Below are 19486 nucleotides of genomic sequence, written 5' to 3'. Positions count from 1 at the left end.
TGACCGTAAGACTCATTCACTCTCGTGAGTGCAGTTGATCGCCCTCATGCATGGCTGCCGATGAATTGCCGGATTTTCGCTGCGTTTTATTTCGACTTGCTTTAAGTAGAGTATAACCTTCATGGAGGGAGAAAAAAAATCTCCTCTTCAAAAAAAAACTCACGTCGTGAGGTGCACTTGGGCTCCCAATAAGTTCCAAGTGTAGCTGACCTCCGGCTGACCTTGCGAGGCATTATTTTCTAGTGCAATTTTTTCGTATGATTGCGGTTAACAAAAGGAAACGGTGACGGGTGGTGGGGGGAGATCGATGAGTAATTATCAAAACTTGCGAATGGCGGCTGGAAAGCTTTCATTTAAGACACAGAATCCCTTGTGATGGTAATTGTTTTCAAGCTGCTGTTAAAAAAATGGAAAATGTGAGCTGTGGTCAAAGCACTGCTGCCACAAAAAGATTTTTATTTTATTTTCTTCAGACGTGCCTGTATGCGTAATTTGGAGTTTGATTTAATTGCCTTTCAGAATTTTTTCAAAACTCTGAAAGGACTATATGGATTCCTTTGTAGTACATAAACGTAACTACTGCAATTCGCGGGGTCCCTCGTGGCTATCTACAAAGCTGTAAATGAAATTTCAAAGCCGGTCATACTTGCAGAAGGGGGTAAGAAAAAAAAGAATCCCTCGCCCTAATTGCATTTTTCCATCCAAGTGAATGGTGGCAATTTGCCATTACGTGCGGCTCAGCTTTAGCTCTAAAGGCAAGTCGATCTCGGCCTCGTAAAGTGCCAGCCTCTTGTCGCCGGCTCTACCTGCCAATTGGGGACCCATGCAGTGCCGCGCGGGGGGCCGCGACAATTTTGGAGGGGTTCTTCGCAACGCCGAGTCGGTCGTCACGACAGACCTGACATTGCGATTCACTTTGGCTCTTTCTTTCCTTCTTTTTGCCAGGGTGACAACCCCAAGAGTGAGTAAATTTTGCCATTAACATTGAGCACTTGGCTGCAGCTCCGACTTGACTGACATTCTCAGGGTGGCAAACTGTGGCATTCTGTGGCATTACACGCACATACGTATGCACGTGCTAGACGTACCTGCTTATTACCCACGTGTGCGTACACAGCCCCCTTTTGCCAAAAAATACTGCTGGATGAGTGTCTCCCGACGCTGTGAGGGTCATGGGTTTTTATTTTTGACCATACCTCACCGCGCTGCTTCATGCACCTTGGTAAAGACAGGAAGCACATATGTTATAGACCAGTTCAGTACAACAATGTTTTTTTTTTCTGCACTGCCCACGGCTGGCAACACAGTACCGCAGCAGCCTAAAACACCTGTTAAGCATTGCGGTCACCCACTTCGGCACCATCCAGACTCAACTCTACTTAGCTTCCAATGCCTGACAAGATCGGGCATCATTCTGGGCGATTTGTTTAACACGTAGGCTTTCACAACCAATATCATCCATGTTGGTCGCGAAAGCCTACGGTGATTTGTTAACAGCCTTGAGCTACCTGCGTACATACAAACCTAAATATACGCTCCGCACACACCCATGCGTAATGAATACATCAGCTGGCCACGAGGCATGTAATTCTGCTTCAATTCACTAGCTTAACAATTGGGTGCGTGTGAGAACGTGTTATTTACGCCTTGTTGCAAACGATATAAGGTAACCGTTGCATTTCAGCGCACGTGGTGAACAATCGTGCGCAAACGAGATAAATAAATATTACAGGAGCAATTGAGTCTTGAATTGGATCACAACCATGGAATTGTGACGATTAATCAAATTACTGGGAGGGGCGGTGTGTGGGGCGAATCGCTAAATGCTGTTATATACTTGTGTCGTTTAAACATTCCCACTAAAGTTACTGTATATATATACAAATGTGTGTGGGAAGCGGTCGTGTAACGGTTAGCGCGCTGTGCTACGAACCCGCTCACGGCCAACACCAGTGACGATTATCTGAACCGGTCCTGGGCCTCCCCTAGGTCGACTCAGCCTCAAATGAGTACCTGGTACGGTGTGTAAGCATCGTCAATGGGAAGACAAAGGCGGCCGGGCGTGGTGCTAGCCACCCACCTCCACGTGTGTAGGTACTCGCTAACAGCACTTGCCCCAACAGTCTGTTCAGGCTACAGATAGATAGATCCTTTATTGTCATTGTCACCAGTACAACGAAATTTAAAGTGCTCACCAGTCAGTACATCATTCGTAAATTTAAATATATAAAACAAGATATAAAAAGAAAATAAAAGATAATCAATAAATTTTATATATAAAAACAATCCAAGTATACCCACATACCCATATACAAGTACATTTTATCATTGCACATCCCTATTTTACAGTCAATTGTAAACAGTATTACTTAATAATGAATTAGCAGTATTGAGTGTGGTAATTGCTGTAGGATAACAGCTGTGTTGGAATCTGTTTGTCCTTGTTTTGACTGATCTGAATCGTCTGCCTGATGGCAACAGCTCAAACAGTGAGTGTCCAGGGTGAGAAGAGTCCTTTATAATGTTCTTCGCTTTTTCGATGCAACGGGAATTGTGTAGTTCTTCCAATGTGGTGAGAGAGCACCCGGCGATTTTTTTTGGGCCGTGTTGATGACCCTCTGCAGCGCTTTCCTCTGAGCCACTGTGCAGCTGGTGTACCATACACAGATGCAGTATGTAAGAATGCTCTCGATGGAAGCTTGGTAGAAGGACACCAGCAGTTTCTGTGTGATGTTATTCTTCCTGAGTATTCTCAGGAAGTAAAGTCTCTGCTGGGCCTTTTTCAGTAGCTCGGAGGTGTTGGCGCTCCAGGTCAGGCCCTCCCCAATGTGGCACTCCCAGGAAGCGGAAGTCTGCCACCCTCTCCACACAGTCCCCGTTGATGGTTAGTGGTGGAGTGTCCGTTTTCTTTCTCCTGCAGTCTATTATGAGATCCTTGGTCTTTGCGGTGTTAAGGAGCAGGTTGTTGCCCCTGCACCACGCTGTCAGCCGCTCCACCTCGTCCCTGTAGGCAGACTCATCCCCCCCAGAGATGAGCCCCACCACTGTGGTGTCATCAGAAAACTTCACAATGGTGTTACTATGGTGGACGGAGGCACAGTCATGTGTGTAGAGGGAGTAGAGCAGGGGGCTCAGTACACAGCCCTGGGGGGAGCCAGTACTGAGGCTCAGGGCTGTGGATGTATAACGGCCCACTCTGACCCTTTGTCTGCGGCCCGAGAGGAAGCTATGTATCCACATGCAGGTGGAATGTGGAAGTCCCAGGTCGCCCAGTTTTACCACCAGTTTGTGTGGGAGGATGGTGTTGAACGCAGAACTGTAATCCACGAAGAGTATCCGCACATAGCTCCCCTGCTGCTCCAGGTGTGACAATGCAGCATGCAGTGCTGTGACCACGGCGTCCTCCGTGGATCGGTTCGCCTCTGTAGGCAAACTGGTGGGGGTCAAGGCTTCGGAGCAATGTTGCAATGATGTGACTCCGGACTAGATTTTCAAAGCACTTCATCACCACTGGCGTCAGTGCCACTGGCCGATAGTCGTTGAGGCTGGAAATGTGGGGTTTTTTCGGCAGGGGGACTATGGTGGAGGACTTTAGGCAGGGTGGTACCGTGGACTGTTCCAGAGACAGGTTGAAAATCCTTGTGAAGGCTCCAGACAGCTCGTCAGCACAGCCCCTCAGCACACGTCCCGGGACGCCATCAGGTCCCGCAGCCTTCCTCGGGTTGACGGCCCGCAACGTACGCCTCACCTCATGCTCCTCTACTGTGAGGTTCAAGCTGCTGTGGAAAGTGGGGTTTGGTGGTGCTGTCCCTGGTGGTGTCACCTCAAAGCGGGCAAAGAAGAGGTTCAACTTCTCTGCCAGAGCGGTGTCACCATCAGCAGCTCCGAGGTTGGCCCCGTAGTTGGTGAGGTGCTGAACTCCCTGCCACACCTGCCTGCTGTCGTTACTGTCCAGGCGTTCCTCAATCCTCCTCCTGTAGTCTGCTTTGGCCTCACGGATGCCTCTTTTCAGGTTAGCTCGAGCTGTGCTGTAGAGATGATTTGAAGGCGATGTTCCTCTCCTTCAGCAGCTGCTGGACCTCCCGGGTCATCCAGGGCTTCTGGTGGGAGTAAACCCGAATGCGTTTGTCCACAGTGACAGTGTCCATGCAGTTTTTAATGTAGCACAATACACTATCTGTGAACACCTCCAGGTCCTGATGTTCGAAGACCCCCCAGTTGGTCCTATCAAAGCAGTCCTGCAGCTGTTGGGTGGCACCCTCAGGCCAGGTGGCGACAGTTTACACGGGGGGGGGGGGGAGTCTTTGTCTATATATACATACATAAATGCCAGACAGTAAATGTTATGGCAAGATGTTAATGTACTTTACTGCAGAACGACCAATAACCCCTCTGACGGCAGTGTCTGTAGAACTCATCGATGTGGTACAGCGGGGGCTGGAAGTAGGCACACCTGATATAAGCACAGTTCTGATATAAGCAACACATGCTTACTTTACACTCCTTGGTGCTGGGGGGGTGGGCAAAGGGCAACTTCTCATCTCAGCACACTACTTCATATATAAGCACACATGTGCTCCCAAGGAGTGTGCTTATATCCATCTTGCGAATTACGTGATTCAAACACGCCATACAACAGGTTGTCAAATGAACACGCGATAGACACCAGACCATGGAAAAAAAGATGTACACTAACATCGCCTTTGTCTCGACTAAACACCCGAGCACTGTTGCGCACAGACAAGTAGGAATGCGGTCCATTATCTTTGCCATTTGCATTGTTGCGAAGTGTCCTGTGTTTGTTAATAAGGTTTACGTCCATTACTCTCCACATTAATTTTCGACAATCTGCGATAACTGTGAGTGATTTTGTTTCTGCGTTGCAATAATACACGCGGTGGGGGAGGCGGGCGACACACACACACGGCGCGGCGTAATTAAGTGCAATGTTGCTCTTTGTTTAGATAAAACTCACCGGAATAATCCACTCCGTGCCCCGTGATGACGAAGACGACACGAGTTAGTTTGAATTCTCACCTCCACAGCGGGAGGGGGGGAGGGCAGGGTGGGGGGAGGGGGCAAGGAGAGGACACCCTGCGGAGTGGGGTGGAGAGAGCAGACGTTTGGAAATACAGGTTGAAGAATGGTTACAAAAGACTGGTTCAAAAATTGAAGCCTGTCGAATGATCTGCCATGGGGATTTAAAATGCCGCTCCCCACCCCACCACCACATCCCACCGCTTCAACACAATTGGGCCTTGAGTGACCACGCATGCATGTGGAGGATAGGGAATTGTGCGCGGTGCTATTCTCAATTGAAATATTTTCACTTTCTTTTCAGAAAAGTATTTCGCCAGTCTTTATGCAATCTGCCGGCTACATATGTGCGTCCTTACTTATTTTCCAGAAATGTAACGTTACGTTTCACAGTAATTGGGGTCGTATGGGCACCTGCTTGGTGATGTGAATAAATGTATTTGTTACGTTTGTTTTGATTTAATTATGTTTGTCAATTGACAAGATGTATAATCGTGTCATTTAGACAAGATGAGGCTGTGAAACTTAATGGCCAGATTATTCCCCTTGCAGACCTGTGATGATTTTACATTCGAGTGCAAGTGCATGCGTGCGAATTTACGTGCGCATGTAAGTGTTTGTCTGTGTGATTCCATGTATGGGGAGTGGTAGTGTAGCGGTTAGCACTCTGTGCTACAAACCTGGCCAGCCAGGTTCAATTCTCACTCACGGCCAACACCGGTGACGATTATCTGGGCCTCCCCTAGGTCGACTCAGCCTCAAATTTGTACCTGGTGTGATGAGTAAACATCGCCACTGGGAAGACAGAGGCGGCCGGGCGTGGTGTTGGCCACCAACCCCCTCGTGTGCTGTGCTGGCCTTCATAGGTGTTCGCTAACAGCACTTGCCCCTACCGGCGATATGGGGGTCTTTGTCTTTTTTGTGATTCTATGTACATGCGAGGTGCACATTGCCTGGCACAGGGGTCGTTGTGACGTCACCGCTACTTAGTGGCGAACGGCGTTTGTTGATGTTGTTGTATATCCATGTGTGTACGCATATATGTGCACGCATGTGTGTGTGTTGATGTGCATGTATATATATTTTTTTATGGGAAGCGGTAGCGTAGTGGTTAGCGCACGGCGTTACAAATTGGCGATCCGAATTCGATTCCCGTCGCGACCAACATCAGTGACGAATATCGTCAACAGCCCTGGGCATCCCTTGGATTGAATCGTCCTTCAAGTGAAGCACCTGGCGTGGCGTGTTAACTTCAGCCCTTGGGAAGGAAAGGCATCTCAGTGTGGTGTTCACAACACCGCCTCCTTGTGCGCCATGTCGGCCTTAACAGGTCCTCACTTACAATAATTGCCCCCCCCCCCCCCCACAATCTGTGAATGCTACGTGGGGCACCTTTGTCCTTTCGTAATGACGACTTGACACACTTCTCTTGAGATTGCACTTTATTGAAGACACATTCACTTGCCATCAGGCGGAGACCCCCACTGCAAGAGCTCCGAGTCTCCTGCGCATCTCCCCCTTTTATAGCAACACGAGGCCACGCCCCCCTTCTCGATCCTTCTCGCTGACTCTGGACGCTCCCTCTACCGGCAGACTCCACCGTCCTCTTTCGTCACCTAACCACGCTCCCTTCTCGAACATTCCCGTAGCCACCAATCCCTTCACTTTCAACTGACACCGCTGTCATTGCCTCCCGTGGCCACTAGTCCCCTCACACCGCATGCAGGCTCTATTTGTCATTACACTTGTACGCACGTGTATTGGTTTGTGTGCGCTCCAGGCTCGGGCAGCGTCAAGGAAAACTACGCCCTCTCCGATGGCGAGGAGACTCACCCACCTCCACCGTCCACCCTTTCTGCAGAAGTCGCGCCGGCCGATTCGGTCAGCAACCCAAGTTCCAGCATCACCTCGCCCTCAAGTTCTACCGTTTCACTTCCACCTCCCCCTCCTCTTCCTTCTCCGTCGAAGGACAAGGGGGGCGCGAGGCAGGCACCGGCTGCCACAGTGGTGCCTAAGATCCGCGTGGCTGGGAAGGCCAGCGGCAGGAGGAGGAGGTGGAAGCTGCGGCGGACCTGCAGACGGAGGCGTCACGCGCTCCAGTCCGCGCTTCCGTTCTGCCCACCACCCAAGTCGGCGCTGTCGCACCTCAACGAGCTGAGGCCGGGACTCAGCTTTCAGCTGGCATCGCACACGGGTCCTCCCCATGCCCCGCGCTTCACGCTCGCCGTCGAGGTCAACGGTACCACCTTCGTCGGCGCCGGCGGGAGCAAGCGCGAAGCGAAGCGTCGGGCGGCCGAGCGGGCGCTTCGCTCCTTCGTGCAGTTCCCGGACGCGTGCGAGGCTCACCGCGCCATGGGCCCCGCCGCGAGCCTGCCGGCATGCTTGGACTTCGCGTGCGACCCCTGGGACCCGAGCTGCTGCGACCCGGCGCGAGGCCTCGCCGACGACGGCCCGCCGGAGTTCGCCGACAATCGAGACGAAAACTCGCAGAGTGCGGCGAGGACGGAGCCCAGGAGCTGCCCTCCAGGGGAACTCCACGTCAACCCGACAAAGTCTCCCTGCTGCTCCTCCTGCTGCTGCGGCTGCAGCGGCTACTGCCGCCGTTTTACAAGTTTGCCAGCTCACAGCGATGCCAATTGCCTCCTCAAAGATTCGGACGCCGCGGGAACTTTTGTCCGACCGGCTCCCGCCGGAGCGTACGGGCGGCATCCGGGCCACGACTCGTGTGGTTTACCGCAGCAGAGTCCGCACCGAGCGGCTCCCTGCAAGCGTTCGCTGACCAGGGTCCTGCAGCCGGGCCGACCGTCCGGCGACTTGCACCTCCTTCCGCACCCCCTCCTGCACCGTCCGCGCAGGACGTCTAAAGCGGAGCCCTACAAGAGATCTGCGATCAGCCATCTCGGTTCAGTGATGCCTCAGACTGGGGGCAGGAAGGCTGGCGTGCCTATCGATGGCCAGGGCTGCGTGAAGAGCCCGCAGCTGAGCGTGAAGGCATGTGCTTTCCGGTAGATCACAGCTAATGTGTGCATTGTGGGTCACCAGTTGTTATAAGGAGAATCCTCCCTGCAGACAAAGCGAGGTGACCTGCAAAGAAAAACGAACGATCCTCTTGACTACTCTGTCTCATGGGCTCTCATTTGTTCGGCTTTACAAATAGTAGAAGAAGATTATTAACAACTGGTTGGCACATTAATTTAACAACCCCACTTCGGTTTGATTCATTTCCACGATTGAGGGTCACGTTTCAAAAATACTTTTTTTTGTCTCCATTTAATCATCTTGTTAGTGTTGTTTCTCTTTCTTTCTATCTTGTTTGTAGAGTTGCGTTTGCCTAATTAGCATGTAGCATGTAGCTTGTATACACATCTAAATAAATCATAGTAAATAAATTCCCACAAGTGTGACAATGTATGTGAGAACGAACATATACAATTTTCTTGTCTAATAGATATGATCAGTTTTCTTCAGTGGGAATCGCTTGGTATTGTTCACGGAACTCCGAATCGTTGCAAGTGGACCACAGCACAGGCGTAACCCGTGTCACCAGCTCCATGGATTGCGTGGGAGATGTCGCAGTGAAATCGCGTGGTGAGCTTCTTCAGCCAACCCTTCTGATACCCCTCCCCCATCCCCCCCCCCTTCGCCTCCTCTCCGTGACAAATAAAATTTACTGCGGCCCTTCTTGTTGGCAGTCGCCCGAAGAGAGACCACCCCGCTGAAATGACGTAACCTGCCACGGGACGAGAGCGAGGGGGTGAGAGAAAATGAATATTTGAACAAACAAGATGATGGTGACAGACTGTCATCGTTCGGGTAATCGCCGAGGTGGTAGAAATCGGGTGCGGGGGTGGGGTGGAGAAACAAACAACAATTAGGAACAATCCCTGACGGGGAGCGGAGGGATGCAATCCCCATCGCTGGGCTCCCAGGGGCAGCAATAACGAGACAGCGCAGCAGGCCCGGGTGCCACTCGTTACCTGAGATGATGTACTACTTACCCCTGCCCACCTGTCTGTTTCGTGCCACCTTATGTGTGCCCTTTGTGTAAAGCGCTTTGCAAACATTTTTTTTTCTTCTCTCCTGATTTTGTATTCTTCTGAAACGGCACGCGCACGAGGGATGGTACAAAAAAAATGTTTTATGACGGCGATGCTGAAAAAGTCGCAGAGGGTGTGTGTTCTTGTACTTTATTTATCGTATATCCATAAAATGTTCGGCCTAATAAGCTATTATGATGGCGCATTGTTACGTACGAACCATAAAATAGATTTAGCGGCTTGGTGCGCGCAGGCTAATGTAGTGAGATGTACTGTAAGCTTCCAATGTGTAAGTGTACGCTGTACCTCTTTAATATACTGTTTACAGCACTATGTGATCGGTCCTTTGTGTACATTTCAAGCAGTCGCTTGAGGTTTGACCCTGGTTGTCGGCAAGGGACCTTACCAAGGTATTGCTTCCATGCCAGAAGGGGGATCCATGATTTAGTTAAAACATATTTACTAGTGATGGCATGGTGGGCAGAGTAACGGCAAAGTGGCTGCAGCACTGCACTATAAACATAGCACCTGAGTTTGATTCCCAGCTATGGCTAAAATCAGTGATAAGTGGTAATTGAAATGGGCCTGGTGCACTCCTTTTTTTTCCCCAAATCTGCACTGACCGCCTTGGCAAAATATGGTCAAACAACTCCCATTACCAACATGACATGGGGAGGCCTTCATCCAGCAGTCAATTGGTAAGGGCGGGGGTGTACATTATATATTGATGTCATGGCAATGATGCTGATTATAAATTCCTAAATAATGACACAGATCACTTTTGGGACGCAGGCTGTTGGTAAAAAAAAATACATCTGTGTGAGTGGACAAAAATACAAATGGTTAACAGAGAAAAGTGAGATTCCAAATCTAACGATGCGCCTTGCTCACCTCTTATAATCTCACCTTCCTTGGTGAGCCGTGCACTTTTTTTCCCATTGTATGTTGAACAATTCACTGGATTTACTCTCATTGAAGACAGTCTTAACTCTGATGTGGTTATCAGCTGCATGCGTGACAGGTCTGTAGACGGGGGAGGGGGGGGGGGCTGGATGGATATGTCTGGATAGCACAAAGCGTTCGTAATTTTTTTTTCTGTGAGACTGTCGTTCCCTTAAAATATAAAGCGGCACCAGCGTTGTCAATTTGTTCTCAAGCACTGCAGGTTTTTTTTGCTGTTTTCTTTCTGTGGCGGGAGTTATTTAGTAGGCTATTGATCGTGCTTATCGGCTGAGCCAGTGGTTATAGCTCTCTGTGGTAGATTGTAAATCATTGCCATGAGTTGACAAACCATATAGTAGTGCATTAGCTTACTGTGTACTGGGTGTGCGCTGTATAATTTTGCTTTAGAAACGGATGTCCTAATTATAGACCCCACATCAGCTTAGCCAAGGCTAACACTGAATGGCCAATTCAAAGCATGGCTGACAGTACTGTAGTTGACATATAATTAAATAAAAAATATACTTTTTAAAATATGGTTTAGCTGTAATCAATTGGTGTTTTCTCCGTCGGGGCTATTGTAATGATCCGTTGCACCCTATAGTTTGGACGGTATGGAATAAAATGACAAAATACCTTTGTGTCTGTTTTATAGTTACTTTATTGTCCTGATCACGTACGTATTTCTGAGTTTCAACAATTTACTCTCATTCAAGGCAGTCTTAAATGTACCACGTGCCCGATTGCCAAACTCGTCCCACGTGACGTGAAGGGGTGCTGATTAATTTGAATCGACGTTGTGTCACGTGGGACACGTGCGCACGAGCTATCATTGACTGAATCAGCGCTCTCCACGTCACATGGGACACTAACGCATACACATACACACATTCTCGAAATTAATTATAATCAGCACTCCTATGCCCCATGGGACACACGTACACAAATACACCAACCGTTCTCTAATTTATATTAAGCATTGGCAGCACTGTATTCACTACATCACGTGGGACAAACGTACACAGGTCCTTCTATAGTGTAGTATTTGAATCGGTGCTCTTTCGTCACATGGGACACACATGTACAAAGCCCAAGATCCTCAATTTAGCCTTAAAAGACTTTTGGGGCAAGTGTTATTAGCGAGCACCTATGAAGGCCGGCACGACACACAAGGGGGTGGGTGGCCAACACCACGGCCGGCCGCCTTTGTCTCCCAAGTGGCGATGTTTGCACACCACACCAGGTACTCATTTGAGACTGAGTCGTCCTAGGGGAGGGCCAGGACCGGTTTCAGATAATCGTCACTGGTGTTGGCCGTGAGCAGGAAGCGCTACACTACCGCTGATGCTTGGAAAGCCGAGTTGGAGTTCACAAGAAGCTGCAAACAAACGCCTCCTCGTGAGAAACCCGACAATGGAGAAGATGCTTTGGTACTCTTGCAGTCACGAAAGCTTTAAATCTAAAGATGCTTTGGCTTCGGTCTTCCGCGAAGTTAATGGGCCATAACAATACACCGCATCCACTGCACAAAGCGTGGCAGCAAATGTGGATTAATATAATTGATGATTCACAAATGGGAAATAAATTTAAAAAAATCCCCTGTCAGTGTGCGACTTTGGTCACCACCCAGAACAGACCACGATTCGATTCGCGACACACAGCGCTACTTCTGCGGAATTATCTGTCTACATCTACAATATGAAAATGAAGATTCGAATAAACGTTCGATACGTTACACGGGGCATACACACGTAGTGACCGACTCAGAGACACTAATAGTAGGAGGCACTCTATTTATTATACGGCCTTAACAGTTAACACTTGGTAACTACGGTCCCCAGTCAGGACAGCTGGTAGACTGCCTGACTGGCGATGCCGAGAGGGTTAAGACGAAGACGACGGTGAAGACTCCAGCAGCAGCACGACGGGGATCCCACTCCAAACGACAGCCCCGAGGTCTGCTCCCGGGGCCCGTCTTATATGGTCAGCGTGGCCTGGCTCCACCCCCGGCCACGCCCCCTTCTGGAACCTACGAGCGGGTTCTCGATGTGCCCTTTCCGTAACCTTTCCCCTACATCCCGCTCTGGTCTATCACGTGACCTGATGTCAGTCAGGGTTTCTGTAAGCTGCAGTTCCCGTTCCCAGCCAGCAGCCAGCGCTATGCTGCTACGTGACCGATTCTATGTCACTGCACACGCAAGCACATTTGCTGAATTACTTTATTAAACAATTATGCACCTTTACACACACAGTGTAAGCATGTTGTACTGCGTTGAACTGCAAAATAAGTTAATGGAAACGGAACCAATTGTTTTATTTTGTCGGTTAAGGCCCATTGAGCTAAATAACTATTTTTCAGTGGCGTATTATGTGGAAATGTATCGCAGCCAAATACTCTAAATGCATGTTTATAAACGTGGAGGGAAAACTCGCAGCACCCAGAGAAAAGTCCACACGAGAACGTGCAACTCCAAATATACAGACATCGGGGTCGGGATCGAACCTACGATCTCACCACCGTGAAGTGAAAACCAGAGTTCGGGGTAGCAGGGCACATTGTGAATAAGATATATCATCGGCCAGTGGCATAGTTTTCTCTCCGACCATATTTGCTATTTCCATAAACTTCAACTCCTTGATTCCTTCACAAGGGGAGAACTTGGACAATTGTATTCTTGCATCACGGCAGGCAAGGCTCGTGCCATGCACGCTGCTCCACGTGTGTGTTTTGTTGTGAAACGCGACCCACACGTGAAACACAGTGGCTGCTGCCAAATCCAGCTTCTTCCATTACTCTGTCTGCAGAAGGCTCTGATCGTTAAATTGCAATTAACATTTCGCGGTTGATTTCCATAAAAAAAATGATCATTAAATCAAACGCCAATTACAGACAGGACAGGAGACGTGGCACGGCCCACGGTCGCGAACACAGTATAATCATTAAACAATGCAGCTGATGCACAGCACAGTACTTCATAGGCAAATTAGCCTGGGCTGTAGATATAGATTCGATCTCTCACTCGTTGGACGTAAGGCATGCCACTCACGCACATATATCATACTAGTTCATAAGCTTGTCTAATGAACCTCATATGGTTTTTTTTTACAATTTTTATCTACAATCATACAATAATAACTACTCCAAAAATGTGTATTTTTCAGGAAAAAAGAAATGTTGATGACTTCATTCAACTTGTATTATTTAGAGATATACCCATTGGAAACCACTGAATTTAAAGATTCCGTTCTATGTTTTTATTATAAAGAGCAAAACATTAATGAACTCAATTCTCTTTGAGGGGAAGCTCTTATCTTTCGCCGTTTTCTAATTATTCAGATTTGAACATACAGTAAAATGCGTATTTTTTTCGTTAAAAACCACGTGAATCGGATACATCTCAAAAACAATAAAAGATAGAGTAATAGTTCTTGTTTAAATGTTATTTTCTGTTTAAAAAAAACCACAATGGTCTATTTTAACGGTTTCTGAATGACACACACAAACATGTTTATGGGAGATACAAATCGAGACTTTGGAGCCTTAAAATAAAAAAAGCTATGATTTTCTGATTTTTCCTGTTGTTTGTGTCCGAAAAGCTACCTATGTACCAGATTTCAGCTGACCATAGAGGTTTTTGAGACATACAGATGAAGGTATTTAATTATATAGACAGAAGATACCGTACTTTGTACAACTTAACTGACGCAGAGCACACGTTTTGGGTTCCTCCTGCTTGAAGGAGCAGATTATATTTTTAATCCAGAGAAAACGGCAATTTAAGGCGGCGACTTATCGGGCAATTCAAAATCTGTGGATACCACAAATTTGCGGTGTCAGGAGATTCCCGCTTGGTGTAAAAATGCGGTTTGAAAGCCTCACGGAAGAGTTGCGGCGCGCAGCATGAAAACACGCTTCTGGTGGTAAGTGCAGCTCAATGTTTGGAGGATTTGAGACTTCGCTACATCTCTGTTCCTATCCCAAGGCTCCCCACATCACAGTCCTCGCAGCCTACTGCGGTCCTCCATTCGAATACAAATAAAGGCATTGCACGACAAAACAATGATTTTTCGATTTAAAGCTTTCATTACTGCAGGGATTCATATTCTTGGTTCTTTCGGTAAAGTCACGTAAAAGGGAAATAATAAAGTAATAAAAATAAAGCTATAAAATACAATTCTCACGACGTTTCGGCCACAACGCAAGCAGCCGTCTTCAGGTGAAGAACAGTGTCCTAATTAGGACACTGAGGACGGCTGCTTACGTTGTGGCCGAAACGTCGTGAGAATTGTATTTTATTATGTTTTATTATTTCCCTTTTACGTGACTTTACCGAAAGAACCAAGAATATGACAAACAATGCTGACAATACTGTTAAAATGGTACTATAGCTACAAATGAAATAATCGCATGTTGCCCAATCATCAGGCACGTGCAGCGTGTGTAAAGACTATACCATTTGTGTTTGCAGAATATTGGTGAAGGAGGAAAGTACTGCAGTCGTGAAAAGGGAGCCCTACTCTCTCCATTATTTAACGAATAAGCAGTAGCGATAATTGTACCGCGCTAAACAGATTATTAACTCTTGCGACAAACGCGTCGAATCGTACGTGTTGCTCGCAATGTTGCTAATTATTATTCATAATAACATTCAAATGTTACTCTGCAGGATAATTGGGATCAAACGAGATGGGCAATACAAAATAATGGGGGGGGGGGGGGAAACGATTATTACATTGATCGGGATCCAAATTGAATGGCGCTATCCACTGTCGCCTGTTTTGTATTTTACTGGTAGGCAAAATAAGCAGATGGATGTGACGCTTTGTTTACAGTTATGTGCAACGTATTTTAAGTCAGTACTGGATCGCGTCTGGTTGTGAGGTCTGTCGGAACGGTTGCATGACATAGTTTTGGTCATGCATAGGTGCATTTGAACATTACTTTTGGCGTGTAATGATACTTCATCACCCAGCTATCACCTCGGAAAGCCACTCCATCTTTTACCCCCGATCACACACACACCTGTGTCCCCACCATATACTATACATACCCACACTACTCCCATCCGGCTGAACAAATCACCTGGGGCAGCTGTTAAACAGACGGGCTGTTTTCACAAATACAGGCAACTTATCAGTTTTAGAAAATATGCCCTGTATACGATGGAGCTATGGTACGGCGATTAGCGCGATGCACTATGGATCATCCTGCCACCCGCGTTAGATTCTCTGTCACTGTAAGCGGTGGCAAGTGATACCAGAACCGGTTCTGGGACATCAGCAACCCGCATTGACCGGGGTGGTGAAGTAATGGGGAAAAGCTTTCAAAAACCGACATGGTGTGCTGTGAAACGTTGCCCATTATATAGTATTCCTTTTAAGGCCACATTGTTGTCGACGAATGTGTTGGGATTTTCTTTTTTTGACGTGATGTGGTGGGGGAGGCCTTCACCCATTGATATTCACGAAACTGAATGGCGCAATCACTATCCCAGCGTGAATCTACAGCGTGAATCTACGGCGTGAAAGGAGTTCGACATACATACAAAAAACTTTCATCGGAATACGGCCGACACCACCTATTTAATGTGCATTTTTCCCGAACCAAGAAGAGTGGACGAATTATCTCCATCACAATTTAGGCCCTAATTGATTGACATACTCTGGTCAAGTTAAAAGCCACTTCATAAATACGCTCATTATTATATCTACGTAAGAATAAATGTACGTCCAAAATCGTTCAAATCTTTCCCTATTGACAAATGTATCTCAATTCAGACACTGTAGTCATTACATTCCGCCCGCACCTGATTATCGCTAAACAATATCCCCGCGTGACGAACCGAACACCAGCCCAAGATACAGTGAGAGAAAAAAGTATTTGATCCCCTGCTGATTTTGTACGTTTGCCCACTGACAAAGAAATGATCAGTCTATAATGTTAATGATAGGTTTATTTGAACAGTGAGAGACAGAATAACAACAACAAAATCCAGAAAAATGCATGTCAAAAATGTTATAAATTGATTTGCATTTTAATGAGGGAAATAAGTATTTGACCCCCTCTCAATCAGAAAGATTTCTGGCTCCCAGGTGTCTTTTATACAGGTAACGAGGTGAGATTAGGAACACACTCTTAAAGGGAGTGCTCCTAATCTCAGCTTGTTACCTGTAAAAAAGACACCTGTCCACAGAAGCAATCAATCAATCAATCAGATTCCAAACTCTCCACCATGGCCAAGACCAAAGAGCTCTCCAAGGATGTCAGGGACAAGATTGTAGACCTACACAAGGCTGGAATGGGCTACAAGACCATTGCCAAGCAGCTTGGTGAGAAGGTAACAACAGTTGGTGCGATTATGCGCGAATGGAAGAAACACAAAAGAACTGTCAATCTCCCTCGGCCTGAGGCTCCATGCAAGATCTCACCTCGTGGAGTTGCAATGATCATGAAAACGGCGAGGAATCAGCCCAGAACTACACGGGAGGATATTGTCAATGATCTCAAGGCAGCTGGGACCATAGTCACCAAGAAAACAATAATTCGCAAATCTCCTTCCCTCAGCCAGGGCATTGAAAATGGGACGTGGATGGGTATTCCAGCATAACAATGACCCAAAACACACGGCCAAAGCAACAAGGAGTGGCTCAAGAAGAAGCACATTAAGGTCCTGGAGTGGCCTAGCCAGTCTCCAGACCTTAATCCCATAGAAAATCTGTGGAAGGAGCTGACGGTTCGAGTTGCCAAACGTCAGCCTCTAAACCTTAATGACTTGGAGAAGATCTGCAAAGAGGTGTGGGACAAAATCCCCCCTGAGATGTGTGTAAACCTGGTGGCCAACTACAAGAAACGTCTGACCTCTGTGATTACCAACAAGGGTTTTGCCACCAAATACTAAGTCATGTTTTGCAGAGGGGTCAAATACTTATTTCCCTCATTAAAATGCAAATCAATTTATAACATTTTTTACATGCGTTTTTCTGGATTTTGTTGTTGTTATTCTGTCTCTCACTGTTCAAATAAACCTACCATTAAAATTATAGACTGATCATTTCTTTGTCAGTGGGCAAACGTACAAAATCAGCAGGGGATCAAATATTATTTTTCCCTCACTATCTTGGGCTGGTGTTCGGTTTGTCACGCGGGGATTATTGTTTAGCGATACTCAGGTGCGGGCTGGATGTAATGACTACAGTGTTTGAATTGAGATACATTTGTCAACAGGGAAAGATTTGAACGATTTTGGACGCACATTTATTCTTACGTAGCTACAATAAGCGTGTTTATGAAGTGGCTTTTAACTTGACCAGAGTATGTACATATATGTGTGTGTGTGTGCCTGGGTGCAGCGTGTAATGACCTATTTTGCAAATGAACGGATGTACCGTGGCGGCGTGTTGCGAGGACTACCCTGATGGAACCCCCAACTTTACCATCATCAGCCATGATCAATCCACTGCTGGATGAAGACCCCCTCAAGCCAATTGCCATCCTTCGCGATCCAGTGATGTAACCGGCAATTCACCCAGCACCCACATGCGCATGGTGAGCACAATGTGGGCATCTCTCGCCCTGTGCGTCTTGGGGTTCGGATGGCGGTGGTGGCATGGTGGGTCGGCGTGTGTATGGACCTGCTGCTGTTCGTGTGCAGGGGAGGGAGAAGGGTGATGAGGGAGTGGAGCAGGTGTAACAGCCACTGCTCGATTTGGGCACAACGTGAGATTTACCTAACGGCGGAGTGAGACCGGGATGAGTGGTGCTTGTGTTGCTCTGCGACCCGCATATTACCCCGTGCAGTCTGCACGCTGACCGCTTTACTGAGGAGACACACGTGGAGTACTTTTCACGCGGTCCGCCCGTGTTGTTAGGCCGCTGATGACGGCTTCGATCCTTACGCCTTGGGCACCGTAGGGGAAATTTGAGCATAGTTCACCACGCTGCAGGTCCGTCCATCCGAGCACACTCCAGGCTCACGAACGCTTGCTAGCTTCTGATATCTGACTAGATTGGTCGCTTTCTCGTGAGTTAATCATCGGCAAACTAAGACAAAGGTCCGCTGTACAGTCTAAATAAACTGTTGGGGCAAGTGCTGTTAGCGAGCACCTATGAAGGCCGGCACGGCACACGAGGGGGTGGGTGGCCAACACCACGCCCGGCCGCCTTTGTCTCCCCGGTGGTGATGTTTACAAATCACACCAGGTACTCGTTTAAAACTGAGTTGACCTAGGGAGACATGCAGACTGTTCCCACACATATATAAACACACACATATATATACAGAGATATAATAAAATATACGAAAGAAGCAGGTGTTTCGGAGCCATCGTCAACGCTGGTGTTACTCGAGATGCATTGGGGGCATAACAAAGGTTGAATAATCATTCACATTTAAAAGCTGTGCAAATCAAAACTCTATTGCATTGCCTGAGCAGTCTGCTAAAACAAAACAAGGGGTCCAGCAAGGACACAATTAAGGAGCAATTTATAGAGGTTAAACATGAGAAACAGAGGTGTATTAATAATGGATGCTTAATTTGTGAACAATGTACTCAATGTGAATTGGTAATTTGTAATCAAAGGAAACATTTTAGTTCCGTGAGGGCTTCCTAAGCTCTGCCGGAGAGATTGAGTCTGAGTACTGTGTATGTGTATGGAGACAATCTGGCTGTAGAGTGGTGCTGTAGAGCGGTGTGTGGTGTTGCCGTTGCCTGCAATTATTGTGCAGGAGAGCCGTGCAGTCGAGGTGGCTGGCGGGTGTAGAGTGGTGATTGACTGTCGAGTTGTGCAGTAGCAAGCACCGTAACCATTGGGCTTGGACACTCCAAGGTAAAGAACGAGATGAGTCTCATAGCCAGGGCTTCCAAACATAAATATATGAACAAAATACAGCAACGGTTTGTACGCCTTTGTGGGCATCGTTGTGTGTGTGTGTGTTTTTTTTTTTATCGGGAACCGCCGAGGCTTGAAACACCGCAACTTGGATTTATTTTCATTCCAGTGCTTTCTCAACGATGCGCGCGGCGTCCTTGAGCGGTGTTGCAGGTGCATCATCTGCCCGGGGTTAAGGGGATTGTCTCCTCTCGGCCCTTGAGCGGTGTTGCAGTTGCATCATCTGCCCGGGGTTAAGGGGATTGTCTCCTCTCGGCCCGATGAGCCCCAGTGGGGCACCCTTGAGCGCAATGGCTCGGCAAGACCGTGTCAATGCTGTTTCACGCCGCCGTTACAGCTCAAGGCCGATGCCCGGGTGCTAATACGGGCTGAAGGCATGACACATGTATACAGCCCCCCCCCCCCCCCATACCTGCATGTGTAAGCTGAAGCACTGTTGACCTACAGTAAATAGGTAGTATATAGATAGGTCAGTGTCAAGGTGAACGGGTCACTAGCGCCCTTCCTTCGTCGTTCCACGTACAATTGCATTGTGCACGGTATTGTGCACGGTATTGTGCACGGTATTGTGCACGGTATT

General features: G+C 47.7%; 1 protein-coding gene and 1 long non-coding RNA gene across 2 annotated transcripts in view; one reads left to right on the top strand and one right to left on the bottom strand.

Annotated features, from left to right (window-relative positions):
• LOC116940903 (uncharacterized) overlaps positions 1–10652 on the top strand; it is a 44666-nt gene extending 34014 nt beyond the window's left edge. Inside the window, exon 2 of the mRNA XM_032951260.2 lies at positions 6818–10652. Coding sequence (XP_032807151.1) covers positions 6818–8046 — 1229 coding nt within the window. The 3' untranslated portion in view covers positions 8047–10652. The remainder of the gene's footprint in view (positions 1–6817) is intronic.
• LOC116940904 (uncharacterized) overlaps positions 8678–19486 on the bottom strand; it is a 27048-nt gene continuing 16239 nt past the window's right edge. The window contains exon 4 of the long non-coding RNA XR_004402617.2: positions 8678–8767. This is a non-coding gene — a long non-coding RNA (uncharacterized LOC116940904). The remainder of the gene's footprint in view (positions 8768–19486) is intronic.

The sequence above is a fragment of the Petromyzon marinus genome, chromosome 10 (genome assembly GCF_048934315.1).
Source record: "Petromyzon marinus isolate PM22_M1 ecotype Great Lakes invasive population chromosome 10, UKy_Petmar_22M1.pri1.0, whole genome shotgun sequence".
NCBI lineage: Eukaryota > Metazoa > Chordata > Hyperoartia > Petromyzontiformes > Petromyzontidae > Petromyzon > Petromyzon marinus.
The sequence above is the reverse complement of the archived record's forward strand: the minus strand, read 5'-3'. Positions and strand labels throughout refer to the sequence as shown.